Consider the following 21,888-nt stretch of genomic DNA (forward strand, 5'->3'; position numbering starts at 1 on the left):
GTGACAAAAAGGTTAAAAAACACAAGAGACAGATTTTGACAAGTCCTTTATTAATTTCTTCTGGTCTTCCTTCGGTGTTGTTCTTGTTCCAGTGTTGAGGGCTTGTGGCCTGGTACAGTTCAGGAGGGGGGGCGCTCTCTCAACCCCCTCTTTCCCTGCGGCCTGCCAGGTTGTGTGCTCAGATAAGGGTCTGGTATGGATTTTTGGGGGGACTCCACGCCATTTAAATATAAATAAATTGGTGCGGGGTTCCCCTTAAAATCCTTACCAGATCTGAAAGTTCTGGTATGGATTTTGAGAGGGACGTCACGGCATTTTTTTTCTTTTTGGCGCGTGGTTCCCCCTAATATGCATACCAGACCCAAAGGGCCTGGTATGGAATTTAGGGGGACCCCCTCGCATTTTTTTTAAATTTTGGTTCGGGGAAGTCCCGTTCTCCCAGCCTCTACCATTTACAACCTGGCTGGATTGGGTGTCCACTCGTATTCGCCATTTTCACTTTATGTTTTTCTGCCAAGGCTTTCCTGTTCCGGATGGACCTTGTGAATCCAAGGGATGCCCCTATAATGGTTCAAAGTGGGGTGGGCCAGCTAGGATTTCAAGCCTGCAGAGGTCCTGGGTGCTACTATGTCCTGTGATAAATAGAGTGTGTACACAGGGGACAGCTTGTAACAAAAACTACCCCCCCAGACTGTATAGGTCATAAATACACCTGTGCAAGATTATGCGGCTACTCCACTCAGCATTGTAAGGCACAGAGCAGCATGGGGGGGGGGGGGGGGAGCCCTGAACTCATTGCGTGCTCCTAAGGTTTCCCATATCTTGCTCACTGCAGGTCTGAGTTTTTAACCTGATTTTGGCGGGTGTAGTGGAATAAGGAGGGTGTCAGGGTTCGGCAACTATGTTCAACTAATTGCCTGAACCTCAAGGCATCAGAGGGACTGTACTTACAACATGATGGCTTCATGATTCTCTGGACGCCTCGGTGGACGGTGCTCTAGGGCGACGGTGGCTCCTCTGTTGTCTGGGTACAGAGTCTTCTCTTCTCTGCACCGGGTAGGCCTGACGGTCCAGGAAGTGAGGGATGAGTGCTAGCCAGTTGGGGACATCTATGGGTTTCACTTCCAGAAAGTCAAACAGTGCCTGTAGTGATTTTGGCTTCTGCAAAGTGAAAGATCTCTGGTCTCTGAAAAAGGTCACCGAGAGTGGTTATCCCCATCGGTATGTGGTATTCTGGTGTCTGGCGAGATCCAGCAAGGGTTTGAGAAGGGCTCAACATTGAAGTGTGGCCCGTGAAAGATCTGCGAGTAGTTTAATAGCGGCGCCATCAAATTCCACTCCTCCAGACTCCCATGCCTTCCGTATGATCTGCTCTTTGTGTGTGTAGTGATAAAGCCTGCAGATCACTTTGCAAGGTCTCGCTGGGTCTGATAACTTAGGACCCAGTGCCCTGTGTATACGGTCTAGTGTTACACGGTCGGGCAGGTCTATGCCATCTATGCTGTGGAAGATGGCAATTGCTGTGTCTTTTAAGTCCTCCATTCCCGTTGCCTCCGGGAAGCCCTAGAGCCGGATATTGTTCCTCCGGCACCGGTCTTCCAGATCATCTTGATCGAGCTGTTGGTCAATCAGGGCCTCCATGTGTATCTCCTGCTGTTCCTCCAGTGCCACCACTCATAGATCCAGGGTAGCCAGTGAGGACTCTCCTTTTGTCAGCCTTGTAGTAATGCCCTTCAGCTCCGATCTCACCTCCGTGATCTCCGTCTTATGGGCTGCCTCTACGGTGCCAATTAAGGCTACGACGTTGGCTCGTGTGGGGAGTGCTTGAAGCAAGGAGTGTAGTTTGGGGTCTGCTCAATATAGATTGGAGGATGACTGCACTGATCCTCCCGGTTCTGAGTGTAGGTCTGGCGGTGTATCCTGGAAGGGGTCTGCAGCCTCCGGCTCTGTCCAAAAGCATGGTGTGTTGAGATGTGTCTGGTTTTCCATTCCCTCTGAACATGCTAGGCCACCATGTTGAATTCCGGAGTTTGCTGTTGGGATAGCCGGAACAATCACCTGATTTGGCTAGATACCGAGGTCGCAGGCGAGGATTTTGTGGGTTTGTGTCTCATCTGCGATGTCCTCTTCTTTGAGGAGTGCATGCTGCGCTGGATCTACGTGAGACAGTCGGGGTATTTGGGGGATGGCCAGGAGCTCATGAAAAGCACGTCTCTATCCAGCCATGTCCAGGCCACACCCCCTTAATGTAATGTTTAATGCTAATGCATACCTTTATAATTTGCATTTTGCAGTTTTACTACCTAAAATATTTAAAAAATGTAAACTTAAGAAACTTAAAAAAATATCTAATTCTCAGTAAAGATTACAACTGTTAACCCTTCAGCCTCAGTTTGTATTGGGAAATGGTTAGTTGTCTGCCAAGCCTTGTACTATAAACACATTGTGAGGGCAGAACAGCCAGTAAAACATAAAATTAAAAAAAATAGTATACATTTTCTTTTTATTTGGTACACGCACATATATTTTTATTGTAGATATGTTAATAAAACATAAGCTGATCTTACCTAGAAAAATAATAAAATACATTCTCATGTCTCTTATTATGGAATATCTTATTGTGTAGACAACTTTAAAGGATCATTGTACTTTCATAGACAGGAAGAAACAGACGTCCGAAAAGTTACTGACATGGAAGCATTCTAAACAGCGATTATGATTTGACCTTATCAAAAAACATTTTTCTTGTATTTCTCTGAGGTTGTATGATAATTATATAACATTTAGGGAAAAATATGCAGCCTAGCAAGCCAACGCTTGATGTCAATATAGCGAATACCTCCACAGCCACCATGTATTTCCCTCTGGTGCTCAGATAGGCCGGGATCATGGCAATCCAGACACTGCAGAACACCAGCATGCTGAAGGTGATGTACTTGGCCTCATTAAAACTGTCCGGTAATGTCCTCACCATGAAAGCCAGAACAAAACTCACAGCTGCCAGAAACCCCATATAACCCAACATAGAGTAGAACCCGATAACTGACCCTTCATTACACTGAACGAGGATCTTCCCAGGATAAGAGTCCATGTCATACTCTTGGTAGGGAGGAGACACTGACAGCCAAATAACACAGATCAGAACTTGGACAGAGGAGCAGATTATAACAACAGAATTAGAAGTTTTCTCTCCCACCCATTTCCTCCAGTAGCTGCCGGGTTTGGAGGCTTTGAAGGCAATGCAGACTGTGATAGTCTTGGCCAGAACAGAAGACACAGCGATGGAGAAGAAAATCCCAAATGATATTTGTCTCAGCATGCAGGTTATATCCACAGGACGTTCGAGGAAGAAGAAGACACAGAGGAAGCTCAGCAAGATGGAGGTCAGGAGGATGAAGCTCACAGTCCGGTTATTGGCTTTCACAATTGGAGTGTCCCGGAATATAATAAACAATGTCAGTATAGAGAGAGTTTCCACAGAGCATAATATAGAGATAAAATAAAAAGCTAGAGCTATGATGTTTGTCTCATAGGAGAGATAGTCATATGTTTTTGGATTACAGATTAATTTTCTTTTATCCGGCCACGTGTCAACAGGACATTTGTGGCAGACATCACTGTCTGTGGGAGAAAAAAGCACAAAGTACAAACTTTCCATTATTAAACTGATTAAAATCATTGAAAAAACATAATCAGGTACAGCATTATGTCTTACAGAAGAAGTCTCTTTTTTAAACAATGGTCTAGGACAGTGATGGCGAACCTTGGCACCCCAGATGTTTTGGAACTACATTTCCCATGATGCTCATGCACTCTGCAGTGTAGTGGAGCATTATGGGAAATGTAGTTCCAAAACATCTGGGGTGCCAAGGTTCGCCATCACTGGTCTAGGACCTCTATGATTAAACACCTCCATGGTGAAATGAATTGGAGGAGGAACAGGATCTTTTGGGTGATGTTTTATATAATGAATGGCTTGCTATAAAACAAATGCTTATAAATAAAGAAGTGCTTATAAATAAAACAAATTCTTAAAATAAATACAATAAATTATAAATAAAACAAATGCTTATAAATAAAAAATACTGCAGCTTTTCCTGTACTGAATTACACCTGCAAGGTAGACCATTGTCAACAAGAGAAAAAGTGACAAGTCATTAAAAAATTTTGAGTTTTGACTAGAGCAAGTTACGAGGATACGTCTCCCAAAGAGAACACCTTTTACTATGACAACTGTCAATTTGTAGAGATTTTGAGACTAATTTGATAAATGAGTTGATAATATTCATTAAAAAAATGTGTAAACTCCCAAACAGAGAAAAAGTTCTGACCTGAGCTGCAAACTCTATGGGACCCAAATATGAAAAATCAAAAGTCCCTAATTTGAAGACTTATATGCAAGTTATTGGCCATAAAAGGGGTATGGAGGTTCGGGTACTGCCCTGGGAGACATGTGCAAATGCAAAAAAAACTTTTTTAAAAATATTGTTTTTAAAGGAGCAGTGATTCTGTTGATGCTTAAAGTGAAACAATAAAAATGAAAATTTATTTTAATATAGTGCCTCGGGGGGTCCCCTTAGTCTGCCTGTAAAGTGGCACATCTGTACCATGTATAGAACCTGCTGCAGCAAAACTGACATTTGTAAAGCAAAAAAAAAAAAACATTTATACTGATTATCGTGGCTGCAAGCCATTGCCAGATCCCCTTTCCTGAACCATACCAGACCACATGCCCTCAACATGGTGACATCACCTGGATACATTGCCCTTACCTATTTAAGAACTGTCAGACAGAGGAGCAGGCATTCGGTGGTAGCCTTCGTCATTCTTTTTCTTTTTCCAGGTCCAGAGATGCAGCGGGTGTCATGATTGATGATGGATCTACAAAGGGGGACATCATTTTTTTTTTAAATAAAGAATTTGTCAAAAACTGCCTGTTTATTTATTTTTGATACTTTTTTGGTGAATAAGTAAGGGTACAATGTACCCCATACTCATTTATATAGGTGGCCGGGATCTGGGGGCCCCCCTGTTAAAGGGGGCTTCCAGATTCCGATAAGCCCCCTGCCCACAAATCCCCACAGCCACCGCCCAGGGTTGTTGAGAAGAGGTCCTTGTATCCATCAATATGGGGACAAGGTGCTTTGGGGTGGGGGGCGAAGACCCCCTTTCCAAAATCACCCCTATTTTGAGGGCATGTGGCCTGGTATGGTTTGGGGGGCTGGCTATGGAGGGGGCACACCATTTTTATCTTTTCATTTTGGCGTTTTTTTTTTACATTTTCTATTTGGCAATATAAATTAATAAGAATGTGGCGCTACCTAAAAGTACTAAAACTTATAAATGAATAATAATCCCAAAATCAATATAAATCAAATAATATCGACTAAATGAAACATGGATATAATAAGAAATGAATCCATATAGATAATCCAAATAAAGATACGTGTGCACGCAATAAATGTGCAACAATTAGTGAATAAAAGTCTGTGAAAAATTATCAATCCAGTGATTAAATAGAAATAATTTGCATAAGTAATCCAAATATAAACAAGCGTATAAAAAATATATATATATATATAGAGCAGTGGAGCAGTGTGACTGAAAGATTAAGAAGCCAGCAGTTATCCTTTTACACAGTGCCTGTTTACCAGCTATTGGAGGTGAGAGGCTGGGGAAAATAGTTGGTGCACCCATTAAGCACTGAAGTTTGCAGTGATTTGCCACTCTTGGGAATTGATTCTTCACACTTTTTTGCATGAACTTTATTTGTATATTTTTTGCAATTCATCAGTCATCAGTGCACTTTATTTATGGACAATCACGTGTGTATATTGAATATCTAAATAGTCACTACATTTGTTTTTTCACGGATTTTTCACTTTATATATTTTTATACATTTTTATATATATATATATATATTTTTTATACGCTTGTTTATATTTGGATTACTTATGCAAATTATTTCTATTTAATCACTGGATTGATAATTTTTCACAGACTTTTATTCACTAATTGTTGCACATTTATTGCGTGCACACGTATCTTTATTTGGATTATCTATATGGATTCATTTCTTATTATATCCATGTTTCATTTAGTCGATATTATTTGATTTATATTGATTTTGGGATTATTATTCATTTATAAGTTTTAGTACTTTTAGGTAGCGCCGCATTCTTATTAATTTATATACCTATTTTTTAGTGCAGAGATCACTGTTTTTATGCTGGCTGCTTCCTATGCGCATCAATTTTGTATTTATTTAAATATTTTAAAATATTTTTAAAAAATTTTTTTATGACATATTAGGTGGAGCGCACTAGTTTACTCTTTACACATTCTATTTGGCAATGTTTTTTTTTCCCACTCAGTTGTCACTGATGAAGCCTGCTGACAGCTGATAACTCATCTGTTGTTAAGGACACGGTAGCAAGCATCCCGGCCCTGCTCCTTAATAACCTATTGACTGTGCGCTTGGCGGGCATTCACCCCACAGAAAATTCGGGTGTTCAGCAAACACCCGAACGAGTGGTGTTCAGGCCGAACTCATACTCAGCCCAAACCATTCACCCAACCCTAGTGATAGATATGTATGTATTGGAAAGGTGTACTAAATGTTTGTTTATGCGCAGACATGCACTTTATTTATTTCAGGTACTTATATTGTGCTGTCAATTCACGCAATGCTTTACATATACTGTACACTGTACATTCACATCAGTCCCTGCCCTCAAGGAGCTTACGATATAAGGTCCCTAACTCACATTCATACATACACATACTAGGACCAATTTACCTACCAGCATGTTCTCAGAATATAGGAGGAACCTGGAGTACCCAGAGGAAACCCACACAGGCAGAATATGCAAACTCCAGGCAGGTATTATCATGGGTGGGATTTAAACCAAATACTCCTTTGCTTCACTGCACCCATGCTTTGGCATATACAGTGCCTACAAGTAGTATTCAACCCCCTGCAGATTTAGCAGGTTTACACATTCGGAATTAACTTGGCATTGTGACATTTGGACTGTAGATCAGCCTGGAGGTGTGAAATGCACTGCAGCAAAAAAGAATGTTATTTCTTTGTTTATTTTTTTTTTTAAATAGTGAAAAGTTTATTCAGAGGGTCAATTATTATTCAACCCCTCAATTCAACAGAATTCTGTTTGGTTCCCCCAAAGTATTAAAGGGGTTGTAAAGGTTTGTTTTTTATTGTCTAAATAGGTTCCTATAAGCTAGTGCATTGTTGGTTCACTTACCTTTTCCTTCGATTTCCCTTATAAATGTTTTTTTTCTTTGTTTTCTTTGTCTGAATTTCTCACTTCCTGTTCCTCCTCAGTAAGCTGTTCAGTAAGCTGTTCTGGCTGACTAACCACCAGCTCGGATGATGGTGAGAAGTTTACTGAGGAGAAACAGGAAGTGAGAAATTCAGACAAAGAAAAAAAACATTTAGAAGGGAAATCGAAGGAAAAGGTAAGTGAACCAACAATGCACTAGCTTAGAGGAACCTATTTAGAAAATAAAAAACGAACCTTTACAACCCCTTTAAGAAGTAGTTCAGGCACAAAGAACAATGAGCTTCACATGTTTGGATTAATTATCTGTTTTTCCAGCCTTTTCTGACTATTTAAGACCCTCCCCAAACTTGTGAACAGCACTCATACATGGTCAACATGGGAAAGACAAAGGAGCATTCCAAGGCCATCAGAGACAAGATCGTGGAGGGTCACAAGGCTGGCAAGGGGTACAAAACCCTTTCCAAGGAGTTGGGCCTACCTGTCTCCACTGTTGGGAGCATCATCCGGAAGTGGAAGGCTTATGGAACTACTGTTAGCCTTCCACGGGCTGGACAGCCTTTGAAAGTTTCCTCCCGTGCCGAGGGCAGGCTTGTCCGAAGAGTCAAGGCTAACCCAAGGACAACAAGGAAGGAGCTCCGGGAAGATCTCATGGCAGTGGGGACATTGGTTTCAGTCAATACCATAAGTAACGTACTCCACCGCAATGGTCTCCGTTCCAGACGAGCCCGTAAGGTACCTTTACTTTCAAAGTGTCATGTCAAGGCTCGTCTACAGTTTGCTCATGATCACTTGGAGGACTCTGAGACAGACTGGTTCAAGGTTCTCTGGTCTGATGAGACCAAGATCGAGATCTTTGGTGCCAACCACACACGTGACGTTTGGAGACTGGATGGCACTGCATACGACCCAAAGAATACCATCCCTACAGTCAAGCATGGTGGTGGCAGCATCATGCTGTGGGGCTGCTTCTCAGCCAAGGGGCCTGGCCATCTGGTCCGCATCCATGGGAAGATGGATAGCACGGCCTACCTGGAGATTTTGGCCAAGAACCTCCGCTCCTCCATCAAGGACCTTAAGATGGGTCGTCATTTCATCTTCCAACCAGACAACGACCCAAAGCACACAGCCAAGAAAACCAAGGCCTGGTTCAAGAGGGAAAAAATCAAGGTGTTGCAGTGGCCTAGTAAGTCTCCTGACCTTAACCCAATTGAAAACTTGTGGAAGGAGCTCAAGATTAAAGTCCACATGAGACATCCAAAGAACCTAGATAACTTGGAGAAGATCTGCATGGAGGAGTGGGCCAAGATAACTCCAGAGACCTGTGCCGGCCTGATCAGGTCTTATAAAAGATGATTATTAGCTGTAATTGCAAACAAGGGTTATTCCACAAAATATTAAACCTAGGGGTTGAATAATAATTGACCCACACTTTTATGTTTAAAATTTATTAAAATTTAACTGAGCAACATAACTTTTTGGTTTGTAAGATTTATGCATCTGTTAATAAATCCTGCTCTTGTTTAAAGTTTGAAGGCTCTAACTTATTTGCATCTTATCAAACCTGCTAAATCTGCAGGGGGTTGAATACTACTTGTAGTCACTGTATGCTCTTTTTTTTAACTGTGGTGGTGAAATCACCTCCTACAGCTCTGGAGTTGCTGATTTATGTATCGTGAGAGCAAATGCTGGTGCTGTCAAGATAAGTAAATTAGTGCTGCACCTGAATGGCATACCTGAAAAGAAAATAATGGTTAACAATAAAACAGTAAACAGTAAAGTATAAAAGAAATATATACCTGAAAAGCAAACATGATAAAACATGTTTGCTTTTCAGGTATTCTCCATGCACACCCTAGGCTGTGCCATGCTGTACCTTACGCTAATACTCCACTAGTGTGTGGTTGCGTTGGAAACATTCACTGATGCAGAGACCAGGTTGGCCAGGACAGGAGGGACAATAATCCTGGGTGTCACGACTATATCCGCATTTTCCACAGACACATCTTCTTTGGGATGCTCGTTGGGTAGGGGTACCAGGGAGGACATAGAGAAAATGCCTCTCATGCAGCCGGCTCACTGCATTTGCATTGGGAAGTTGGGGCACAGTAACGTCTTGAAACAGAAGGGCTCTTCCTGGAATTTAAGGAAGGATCCAGTTCATCCTGATGCTCTGTATAGCACATACATGTTCAGCAGAGCCAACTGGAATAAGTATACAGACATGCTTTGTACCAGCATCTGGCCTCACGGCAATTAAGTATGGTGCCATCAACTGGTCGTTGAATTCCATCTGTGACAACCCTGATTGGGAAACCACCACTTTTGCAGCACCTGTCCACCACATATTAAAGTTGTATTCAAGGACACAGAAGGGTTTCTCAACAACACCAGTCGCGGTTGGAATTTGGACTGTCGTATTTGCGTGAAGGGTGGACAGAACAAAAACATTCGGATTATCCCTCCACTTCACTGCGAGAAAATTGTTACACATCAAGCAGGCTCTCTCCCCCAGTCTAAGTCAGGATTATGCAAGCCGTTGGGGGAAGCCCCGACAATTAGATCGCATGGTGACACATGCACCAATTCCATGATCAAACAAGTGACTAAAAAGTGGCACGCTCGTGTAATAATTGCCCACGTTCAAGTGGTATCCCTTTCCGAATAAGGGTGACACAAAGTCACAAACAATCTTACCAGCGCTCCCTATGTAGTCTGGGCAGTTCTCGGGCTCCACATGACTATCTTTCCTTGTAAACCATAAAACTATATGTATAGCCTGTTGCCCTGTCACAGAGCTTATAAAACTTGACCCCATGTCTGGGATGCTTGCTGAGTAGATACTATTTGAAAGACAAGTGGCCAGAAAATTTAATCAGGGACTCATCAATGCAGACAACTTGTTCAGGAGTAAACAAGGCTGCAAACTGTTGGTTGAAGTGGTTTACGAAGGGCCGAATTTTGTGGCGACGGTCCTATCCAGGCTCACCCCAAGGACGACAGAGTTTATTGTCATTAAAATGCATGAACCACAAGATCTGCTCGTAGCCCTGGATATGGAAGCAGAGAACACTGGCATATGGTGAATTGGGTCAACTGGGGGTTGGTGGTGATGAATTGACCAGCATACAAATTGCTTTGGTCCACAATAGGTCTATATAGATCTTCAGTGAAAAACAGTGAATAAAAATCAAGTGACGTAAAATCAACTGTTTCCATCTGAATTCTGGGTTTGCCCATGAATGAGGGAAGTATGGGTGCTGCAGAAGTGGTGGTTCGCCAATCAGGGTTGGCATATACTGCAGGTAGGGCACTATGGGATAGACGGACCTGTCTTTTTCTTCTTGGTGACTACGGGACACTACTTGTGCTAGCCACCGTACCAACTTGAACTGCACTTATGGGACTCGCCACGTCACCACGAGATACTGCAGTGCTGGATGTGCAACCAGGGTGTACTAGGCCACTGGTGCTTGCCAGTTCACCATAAGGATAAGCGGCACTAGTACTGGCTCTCTGCTCCATACAAGAGCCCTGTATTTCTTGCACCTCAACAACAGAAGAATGGGGTTGGGTACACCTGACCTTAGCAGGGACTACTTTGTCACCAGAGGTATCTGTCAGGGTGCCTCTCGGTCTACAGCAGGGATGTCCAAACTTTTTTCAAAGAGGGCCAGAATTGATGAAGTGAACATGCGCGAGAGCCGACCATTTTACCTGACATTCTTTGAACCATTAAAATTCGGTGTAAGTGTGTTCGTCTGAGCAATAATACACGGCCCAACAAGAATTATGTTGCCTTTGTGGCTGTGTGTGGTGAAGAGATCAACTCAAGTGTATTATTTGGATACACCGTATTTATTGGCGTATAACACGTACCTTCACTTTAAAAGGGAAGCGCCAGGAAAAAAAAAAACATAAAATTTTAAATAAAGAACTGTGAAGCAAAATAAAGGTCAGTGCCCATCTGCAGACCCACAATTGCCAGGAATGCAGCGCCCACCATTGCTAGGAATGCAGCGCCCTCCATTGCTAGGAATGCAGCGCCCTCCATTGCCAGGAATGCAGCCCCACCATTGCCAGGAATGCACCCACCATTGCCAGGAATGCTGCCACCATTGCCAGGAATTCATCCATCATTGCCAGGAATGCAGCCACCATTGCCAGGAATGCTGCCACCATTGCCAGGAATGCTGTCACCATTGCCAGGAATTCACCCATCATTGCCAGGAATGCTGCCACCATTGCCAGGAATTCACCCACCATTGCCAGGAATGCAGCCACCATTGCCAGGAATGCACCCACCGTTGCTAGGAATTCACTCACCATTGCCAGGAATGCAGCCCCACCATTACCATCAGTGCAGCCATGGAGGGCAGGACGAGCGCCAAAGACATCCTACAGGAGAATCTCCTGTTAACACAATGGCCTCTTTAAGAGAAAGTCCCGCCTCCTTTGATGGACAGAACAGTCGTCCAATGGCAGAGATGGGACTTCCTTTTAGAGGCTGCCGTGTAAACAGGAAATTCTCCTCCTGTGCGCATGGCACTCGTCCCGCCTCCTTCCTCCGAGGCAGCCGGACTATATATCTTTTGTGGCCCCGGCGCTGGGTGATCGCCGGGGGCCACAAAAGATATATATGTTTAAATAACCAGGCGGGCCGATCAAAACTGGACCGCGGGCTGGACTTTGGACATGCCTGGTCTACAGGTTCGTATACTGAGCCTGAATCTGCCAGTGAGGCAGCTTCCGCTTCACTCTCATCTGTCATGTTCAGCAACGTGTCCGCCTCTTCACTAGTGTACCTCTGTCTGGACATTTTGGTCTCTCAATTTATAGGTACAACTAATACGACTCACAGGCAAAAAGAACACCTGATTTCAGGGCTGGCGCAAGGATTTTTGGCACCCTAGGTAAAACCTCATTTTGCCGCCCCCATTGGCTCCACTCCTGACTCCACCCCCTTTGCCCTGCCTCTGTGACAGAAGGCGCCGCTATACATTAATCATTTCCTCTGCTTCCTCTAGCGCTGGCTCCAGTGATGTTCTGCACCTCTAATTACACTACTGGTCGGATGGAGCATCTGCCTGGGACTGAGTTAGTTACATGCTGCAACCTGCAGAGCATGCAGATGCGGAGGGAAACCAGCAGTCGGGTGCCCCTAGGCAGCAGTGCACCCTAGGCGGCTGCCTAGTTTGCCTAGTGGTAGCACCGGCCCTGCCTGATTGTCACCGACTGCTTCAAAAAAACTGTTAGCATTTGCAGGGATCAGGCCTGACTCTGCAAATGCTGCAGTTATGTGTGTTGTGTAAGTGACAGTGATCAATTGATCCTGCACTTGGGTGGGCTGGGCGGAGGGGCAAAACGCAGATGCTAACAGGTGTCTGGGCTGATCCCGCTAACGCTGCATTTTTGGCAAACCTAAACTTCTGGGGACACTATTATAGATCTGATCAGTTCAAAGATATTGATCCCTTCAGACACTATACTAGTAAGGGAGGTGTATAGTGCGTGCGTGGTTGTTAGCGCTACTGGCACTAATCTGACACTGCCTGAGACTGACTCAGATCCTGACGGATGCTAAAAACTGATGTCACCCGCCAGGTGATCTAGGGGTTAAACCCCTATTAGGTAATATACGGCGGGTACCCCGACGCTATAAAAAACTAACTAACTAACCAGCGTCACCCGTGACACTAATATGGTGCTCACTGGTGACAGGGGGTGAAAGGGTTAACTAGGGGCAACCAGGAGGTTAACGTCTTTTATTAGGTGATATATGGGGGTACTCTGATGCTATAGAAACATGTCAGTGAAACGAATCAACTAACTGGCTAACTAGTGTCACCTGTGACACTAATACGGCAATCAGATAATAGATCTACTATTAACACTGGTGACAGGGGGTGAAAGAGTTTACTGGGGGGGGGGTGATCAAGGGGTTATACCTTTAATAAGGGTTAATGGGGGGGTACCCTAAAGCTACCTGGGCCTACTACTAGCTGCCCTAATGCTGATTAGTGTCACAAGTGACACCAATGCAGTGATCAGTGAAAAATCTGAAAAACTGCAATTGGTGACACAGTGACAGGGAGTGAAGGGGTTAACTGGGGGGCGATCGAGGGGTGATCGGGGGGTGAAATAAGTGCCTACATGTACTGTGTCAGTGTAGTGTTGGTGCATCTGACTTTTAGATGTCCTCTCTCCGTGTTCTGGAACCGAAAAAGATTCCAGGAGGGGAGGTGACATCACTTCCTCTACCTGTGTTTACAATTCACAGGCAGAGGAGTGGTTTCATTGGTCAGAACCGATCAGCAGGTCCAGGCCAGAAATCATTGGCCTGGACCTGAAGACTGATTGGTTCTGCAACTAATCTGATTGCCGTGGGCATGGCGGGGGTAGCCATGCTCATCCCCTGTCAGGGATTTTTTTTTTTTTTTTTAATACTGCAATTGTTTGTTACAGTGATGACCAATGTAACATCAATCGTTTTAACTTTCATGGATGGCTTTCATTCATGACTTATTGTTTTCTATTGTGATGCTGTGATTGGCCCATGAACCATGGTACAGGGTGCTGTGATTGGCCCAGGAACTATGTGATCACTGGCAACCAAACACAGATCATACACTCTAGTAAACAATGACATTGTGAATGGATTCCATTGATAACTATTGTTTACTAGAACAAAGAGAATAGAGTAGTGGGACCTTTTATACATCACTGTGTCAGATATTATTCCTTTAGGAGTTTTCAGCATCTAAAAGTTCATTACTCTATTATCTTTGCTCTATTTAATCCGGGATGTGGTGCTGTATTTTCGGCTGATATACACTATTATGACTATTTTTTACTAGGTGTCATGTGATCGCACAGCAATGTGGTATCCGGCTGTTGCAGATCGTGCCACTGCACATGTTCACCTCACCGTATGGGTCTATCGCTGTGCCTGGGGGAGCAGCCCGCCAGCAATAAATGTAGTGCTGGTGGTCGGCACTTGGTAAAATTGATAGCCATGCGTATTTTTTCAACTTGACTATGTGACTGTGTTATTTATTACCTGTTTTATTGGAAATTTCCCCATCAGAACACGACACACAGTCATAGCAGCAGACATGGATTCCTTCAGTCGGAGCCTTCCTGGATCCTGGAGGACAAGGGTCACTGCACCGAGCTTGAGGAACCTGAAAAAAAAAATATATATATATATATATTTTTTTTTTTTGTTTGTTTTAGGTGGGATCAGATTAGCCCTTCAAAAAAAAAAGAGCAGAGAGGGATTGCTGTTAGGTTTTTATTGCTACCTCAACCCCCATTAAGGGAATTCACCTTCTCTTTTTGTCCTGTTTATCATAATCATAAAAAGTGAAAGTAAAGCCTCATACACACGATCGTGTGCAAACGTTCCCGTGGATTTTTGTACAAAGGGCGTCGGCCGTGAACTTGTATTGCATACACACAGCAGGACTTTTTCAGCCAACTTTCACCAAATCATGTGGTTTGTCTGCTCTTTACCGCTACCTTTGGTCAACTTCTGTATTGTTGTCTGATCTTTTGCATTGGTTCTGAGCATGCCTGTTTGTACTTTGTACAAAAGTCCTATGGTTTTCTGCACACACGATCGGACTTTGCTCCATCGGACTTTTGTTGCCGGAAAGTTTGTCCGTTCGCACAGACAACAAAAGTCAGGCCGCGTACACACGGGCGGACTGTTCGCCCAACCTTGTTCGGCAAACAGTTTCATCAAACAGTCCGCTCAAAATTTGCATGAGCGGACTTGCCCACACACGAGCGGACTGTTTGACGAACAAGGTTGGGCAAACAGTTCGCTCAACTTTTGAAATGAACGGACTCGCCCACGTAAGGCGGAGGCAAATCCGCCCATTTCGAGCGCGTGTACAGGTAGGCGGGGCCCGCGAAGGAGACGTCGCGGGCTCCGCCGCCTGGAATGGGCTTAAAGGGGAACCCCAATGCCGAAAAAAATCGGCGTGGGGGTTCCCCCCAAGTCCACACCAGACCCTTGTCCGAGCACGCTACCCGGCCGGCCAGGAAAGGGGGGCGAGCGAGCGCGCCCCCCCTCCTGAGCCGTACCAGGCCGCGTGCCCTCAACATGGGGGGTGCCTTGGGGAAGGGGGGGCCGCGCGGCCCCCCCACCCCAAAGCACCTTGTCCCCATGTTGATGAGGACAAGGGCCTCTTCCCGACAACCCTGGCCGTTGGTTGTCGGGGTCTGCGGGCGGGGGGCTTATCGGAATCCGGGAGCCCCCTTTAAGAAGGGGGCCCCCGGATACCGGCCCCCCACCCTATGTGAATGAGTATGGGGTACAATGTACCCCTACCCATTCACCTGTGAACTAAAGTACAATAAAAAACACAACACAGAGAAAAAATATTTTATTGCACAGCTCCGGGGGTCTTCGGGGGTCTTCTCGCCGGACTCCTCCGCTATGTGTGTGTAGCTCTTTTGCTAGCGGAGGAGTCCGGCTTTCTTCCTCCCCGCCGCCGGCCTCTTCTCCCGACTTCGGGGGTCTTGTCCCCCTCTTCGGTTCTTCTGCCGGGCCACCGCGCCTGGTCCGGTGGCCCGGTCTTCTGTCGCCGTCTTCCGTTCTTCTGTTGCCGCCTTCGGTTCTTCTGCCGGGCCACCGCGCCTTCTTGTAGCTCTTTTACAGGCGGTGGCCCGGTCTTCTGTCGTCGCCGCCGCTGTCGTCGTCGCCGCCGCCGCCGCCGCCTTCCGTTCTTGTTCTTCTTCTTGTTCTTCTTGTTCTTCTCCTGGAGATGTTGACTCGATGAGCTCTCCGGCCGGAATGCCAGGGACACGCTCCGCTGCCACTTATATAGTGACAATGGGGCGGTGTCACATGGTATATGTCACATGGGTTGGTCACATGGGTTGATGTCACATGGGGACTATGACATCGTAAGGGGGCGGGGTCACCATGTGACCAACCCATGTGACATATACCATGTGACACCGCCCCATTGTCACTATATAAGTGACCGCACAGCGCGGCTCTGGCATTCCGGCCGGAGAGCTCGTCGAGTCAACATCTCCAGGAGAAGAACAAGAAGAACAAGAAGAAGAACAAGAACGGAAGGCGGCGGCGGCAGCGGCGACGACGACAGCGGCGGCGACGACAGAAGACCGGGCCACCGCCTGTAAAAGAGCTACAAGAAGGCGCGGTGGCCCGGCAGAAGAACCGAAGGCGGCAACAGAAGAACGGAAGACGGCGACAGAAGACCGGGCCACCGGACCAGGCGCGGTGGCCCGGCAGAAGAACCGAAGAGGGGGACAAGACCCCCGAAGTCGGGAGAAGAGGCCGGCGGCGGGGAGGAAGAAAGCCGGACTCCTCCGCTAGCAAAAGAGCTACACACACATAGCGGAGGAGTCCGGCGAGAAGACCCCCGAAGACCCCCGGAGCTGTGCAATAAAATATTTTTTCTCTGTGTTGTGTTTTTTATTGTACTTTAGTTCACAGGTGAATGGGTAGGGGTACATTGTACCCCATACTCATTCACATAGGGTGGGGGGCCGGTATCCGGGGGCCCCCTTCTTAAAGGGGGCTCCCGGATTCCGATAAGCCCCCCGCCCGCAGACCCCGACAACCAACGGCCAGGGTTGTCGGGAAGAGGCCCTTGTCCTCATCAACATGGGGACAAGGTGCTTTGGGGTGGGGGGGCCGCGCGGCCCCCCCCTTCCCCAAGGCACCCCCCATGTTGAGGGCACGCGGCCTGGTACGGCTCAGGAGGGGGGGCGCGCTCGCTCGCCCCCCTTTCCTGGCCGGCCGGGTAGCGTGCTCGGACAAGGGTCTGGTGTGGACTTGGGGGGAACCCCCACGCCGATTTTTTTCGGCGTTGGGGTTCCCCTTTAAGCCCATTCCAGGCGGCGGAGCCCGCGACGTCTCCTTCGCGGGCCCCGCCTACCTGTACACGCGCTCGAAATGGGCGGACTTTCCGAGCGGGAACAGTCCGCTCATTTCGAAAGTACAGCGGACAAGCCCACACACGGACGGACTGTTCGCTCAAACACAGTTTCAGCGGACTGTTTTTCGGAATTTCCGAAAGACTTTGTCCGTCCAACTGTCCGCTGAAACTGTCCGCTGAAAGCCCACACACGAGCGGACTGTCCGCCCAAACACTGTTCAGCGGACAAGGTTGGGCAAACAGTCCGCCCGTGTGTACGCGGCCTCAGATGAAAACCGAAAAAGTTTGTCCGATGGAGCGTACACACGGTTGGATGTTGCCTTAAAACAGCTAATTTGCATGTTTGTTGTCAAAAAGTCTGATCGTGTGTATGGGCCTTTAAAGAAAATGCCACAATTCTGGGTTGTCCCCAGAAAAATAATGGGGGGCGGGGGGATCTTCCAAGCAGTTCTGGTGACCTGGGAGGCCCTTTACCCCACCTTTACCCAGCATTGACCTCCTTTTATCTATTGAGATGTATTACCCCTTGGAGGATCAGGGACTGGTCCGGGACATTCCACACTGTTGGGGGTTTTGGCTACATTTAGAGGTTCTTAGAGGTAAGGTTTAAAGGGCACTAGGTAAGGGAAAGCTCCTGCAGGGCAATGGTTGTTTGGGTGCCGGGTCTGGGCGGGTCTGCTGATTACTGCTAATGATACCATTACTAAAATCTTGTATATAGTCCCTTATCATCTCCTTCAAGAGTTTACATATTATTGTTGTTAGGCTAACTGGTCTGTAATTCCCAGGGATGTATTTTGGGCCCTTTTTAAATATTGGTGCTACATTGGCTTTTCTCCAATCACCTGGTACCATTCCAGTCAATAGACTGTCAGTAAAAATTAGGAACAATGGTCTGGCAATTACTTAACTGAGTTCCCTAAGTACCCTCGGGTGCAATCCATCTGGTCCCGGTGATTTATTAATGTTAAGGTTCCCAAGTCTAATTTTAATTCTGTTCTCTGTTATCCATGGAGGTGCTTACTGTGATGTGTCATGAGAATAAACACTGCAGTTTTGGTTACTGAAGCCCCCCGATTCCCTTGTGAAGGTTGAGGAGAAGAATAAATTCAATACCTTTGCCACCTCCCCATCCTCTGTAACCAGATGTACTTCCTCATTCTTTATGGGGCCAATATGGCCTGTCCTCCTTTTTTACTGTTTACATGCTTAAAGAATTTCTTGGGATTTTTTTTTGCTCTCCTCCACTATTTGTCTTCCATGTTCTATCTTACCCGCCCTAATTGTACCCTTACATTTCATGTTGCATTCTTTATAAAGTCTGAATGCTGATGATGATCTCTCAACCTTGTATTTTTTTAAGGCCTTCTCCTGCTTTTATATGCATTTTTCTTTGGGGTTAAGCCATCCAGGACTTTTGTTGACTCAATTAAATTTATTACCCAATGGGATGCAGTGGCTAATGCCCTTATTTAATATGCTCCTAAAACAAACCTATCTCTCCTCCATGTTCTTTGTTCCTAAGATTTTATCCCAATTCATGCCTTCTAACAAGGTTCGCAGTTTAGGGAAGTTGGCTCTTTTGAAATTCAGTGTCTTTGTATTCCCCTTATGTTTCCTATTTGTGTGATTTATACTGAAGCCAATTGACCTATGATGGCTGTTTCCTAAATTGCCCCGTATTTCCACATCCGTGATCAGGACCGTATTGCTGGTAATCAGTAGATCCAGTAACACTTTATTTCTACCATCGGAACCATGAAATTGTCCTTCAAGACACTTAGGAACTGGCAAGCCCTAGACCAGGGGTGCTCAACCTGTGGCTCTCCAGCTGTTGCAAAACTACAAGTCCCATCATGCCTCTGCCTCTGGGTGTCATGCTTGTGGCATGTCAGAGTCTTGCTATGCCTCATGGGACTTGTAGTTCCGCAACAGCTGGAGAGCCACAGGTTGAGCACCCCTGCCCTAGACTAATGCATGGTTCCCTCCGCCCAGTCTATGTCTGGATAATTAAAATCCTCCATTATGATAACACTTCCCATGCTTGCTGCTAAACCAACCCCCAGTAATATTTTCCCCTTAGCTTCATCCCTTTGGAGCTGTACCCAAAAGGATTCCACCTCATCCCTAGCTCCCTTAATGATGTAATTTCTCACATTCACTTATACATTATTATTGATATATAGGCACACCCCTCCCCCCATTACCCTCTTTATCCCTGCAATAAAGGGCATACCCTTGAATAGTTGCCAGCCAATCATGAGAGCTGTTGAACCAAGTCTCTGAAATTCCCACAAAATCCAAATCCTCATCGTACAACAGTATCTCTAGTTCACCCATCTTGTCCGACAGGCTCCTGGCATTGGTGAATATTCCACGTAATTTAGACTGGTCTATCCTCTTATTGGGTGTTCAGAGATTGCAACTAGGACTTGTTATTATACTCACCTTGGCTTTAAGTGCTTTAGTCAACCTGCCACTAATGCCCCCAATACTACCCTCTGGAATATGTTTCGCACTGACTATCTCTACCTCTGGGCCCTCAGTAGTCAAACAGTTACACCCGCATCGTCTATCCATGTTGCCCAGATTTTAACAACTTTTTTTGGACAGTTGCGGCTAGCATAAGTTCATTTATAGATAGGCAGGACTCTATTAACCACTTCAGCCCCGGGGGATTTTACCCCCTTCCTGACCAGAGCACTTTTTGCGATTTGGCACTGTGCCAATTTAACTGACAATTGCGCAGTCGTGCGACATTGTACCCAAACAAAATTGACGTCCTTTTTTCCCCACAAATAGAGATTTCTTTTGGTGGTATTTGATCGCCGCTGCAGTTTTTATTTTTTGCGCTATAAACAAAAAAAGTTTACTTTTTGCTGTAATAAATATTCCCCAAAAATATATAAAATTGTTTTTTTCCCTCAGTTTAGGCCAATATGTATTCTTCTACATATTTTTGATTAAAAAAACATTGCAATAAGTGTATATTGATTGGTTTGCGCAACATTTATAGCATCTACAAAATAGGCGATAGTTTTAAGGCATTTTTATTTAATTAGTAATTTTTTTATTAGTAATGGCAGCGATCTGTGATTTATATCGGGACTGTGACATTATGGCAGACAGATTGGACACTTTTCACACTATTTTGGGACCATTGTCATTTATACAGCGATCAGTGCTATAAAAATATGCTGATTACTGTGTAAATGACACTGGCAGGGAAGGGGTTAAACACTAGGGGGCGGTGAAGGGGTTAAGTGGGTCCTAGGGAGTGGTTCTAACTGTGAGGGGGCTGGCTCTTTCTAAGTGGCCAGGCTGTGAAAAAGTCCCACACATGTGGTATTATAATACTCAGGAGGAGTAGCAGAATTTATTTTGGGGTGTTATTTGTGGTATACACATGTCATGTGAGAGAAATAACCTATTACAATGACAATTTTGTGGGGAAAAAAAATAAAAACAAAAAAATCTTCATTTTGAAAAGAATTGTGGGAAAAAATGACAACACCAAAAACCTCACCACGCATCTTACTAAATACCTTGGATTGTCTACTTTCCAAAAAGGGGTCATTTGGGGGGTATTTGTACTTTCCTGGCTTGTTCTGGTTGCAAGAATTGAGATAGGCCACCAGTACATCAGGTGTGATCAATTATGATTCGCAGCTTGTAGACTCTCTAACTTTCACAAAGACCAAATAATATCCACTAATTTGGGTTATTTTTACCAAAGATATGTAGCAGTATAAATTGTGGCCAAAATTTATGAAGAAAAATTAATAATTTGCATAATTTTATCACAGAAACAAAGAAAATGCGTGTTTTTTTTTTCAAAATTTTCAGTCTTTTTTCATTTATAGCGCAAAAAATAAATAAATAAAAGGTGATCAAATACCACCAAAAGAAAGCTCTGTTTGTATGAAAAAAAAGGACAAAAAATGCATTTGGGTACAGTGTTGCATCACTGAGTAATTGTCATTGTCAAAGTGTGAGAACACCGAAAGCTGAAAAATGGTCTGGGCAGGAGGGGTGTTTAAGTGCCCAGTAGGCAAGTGGTTAACATAGCTAAGGAATAGCCAACATAAACATTAAGTGAATTAAACAACTAGTCACTTAACCACTTGGGATCCGCGCTATTGCCAAATGACGGCATTAGCGCGGACCTACTTTTCCGGGACTACGTCTATTGACGTAGTCCCGTGCACGAGCGGCCTGCGCGCCCCCTGAGGGGCGCGCGCGGCGCGCTCTGTGATCGGCGAGTCCATGAGACTCGCCTGATCACTGATCCGTGCAAGGGGTCGATCCCGACCCCTTATCACGTGATCAGCTGTCAGCCAATGACAGCTGATCAGGTGATATAACGGAGCCGGTAATCGGCTAGTATTCCTCCTCGCGCTGACAGCGCGAGGAGAAAAAAAAAAAGCAGATCACCGGCGGCCGTGATCGGGACATCAGTCCCGATCACGGCCAGCAATACAAGCGCCCACCTGCCCCCTGCCAGTGCCCACCTGCCCCCTGCAGTGCCACCCTAATAAAAAGTAAGTGCCCCCCGTCAGTGCCACCCAGCAGTGCCCACAGTGCCACCCAGCAGTGCCACCCACAGTGCCCACAATCTGCCTCAAAGGTGCTGCACCCCAGTGCCGCCCAACAGTGCCCAGCAGTG

The 21,888-nt window shown here is 45.5% G+C and overlaps 2 protein-coding genes across 2 annotated transcripts in view; both read right to left on the bottom strand.

Annotated features, from left to right (window-relative positions):
• Positions 1-2,502: 2,502 nt before the first annotated feature.
• On the bottom strand, positions 2,503-3,658 carry LOC143986460 (vomeronasal type-2 receptor 26-like). Its single transcript, XM_077484806.1, has one exon. It carries the CDS (start codon positions 3,656-3,658, stop codon positions 2,714-2,716), a length of 945 nt encoding a protein of 314 aa, XP_077340932.1. The 3' UTR covers positions 2,503-2,713.
• A 1,114-nt stretch (positions 3,659-4,772) lies between these two features.
• The window catches only part of LOC143986452 (extracellular calcium-sensing receptor-like), a 39,280-nt gene continuing 22,164 nt past the window's right edge, over positions 4,773-21,888 (bottom strand). The window contains exons 5-6 of the mRNA XM_077484797.1: positions 14,363-14,486; positions 4,773-4,881 (exon numbers count right to left, since the gene is read on the bottom strand). Of these exons, the coding sequence (XP_077340923.1) occupies positions 4,823-4,881; positions 14,363-14,486 (183 nt within the window). The 3' untranslated portion in view covers positions 4,773-4,822. The remainder of the gene's footprint in view (positions 4,882-14,362; positions 14,487-21,888) is intronic.

The sequence above is a fragment of the Lithobates pipiens genome, unplaced genomic scaffold (assembly GCF_037356315.1).
Source record: "Lithobates pipiens isolate NorthernLeopardFrog02 unplaced genomic scaffold, aLitPip1_a1.2 Scaffold_160, whole genome shotgun sequence".
Classification (NCBI taxonomy): Eukaryota; Metazoa; Chordata; class Amphibia; order Anura; family Ranidae; genus Lithobates; species Lithobates pipiens.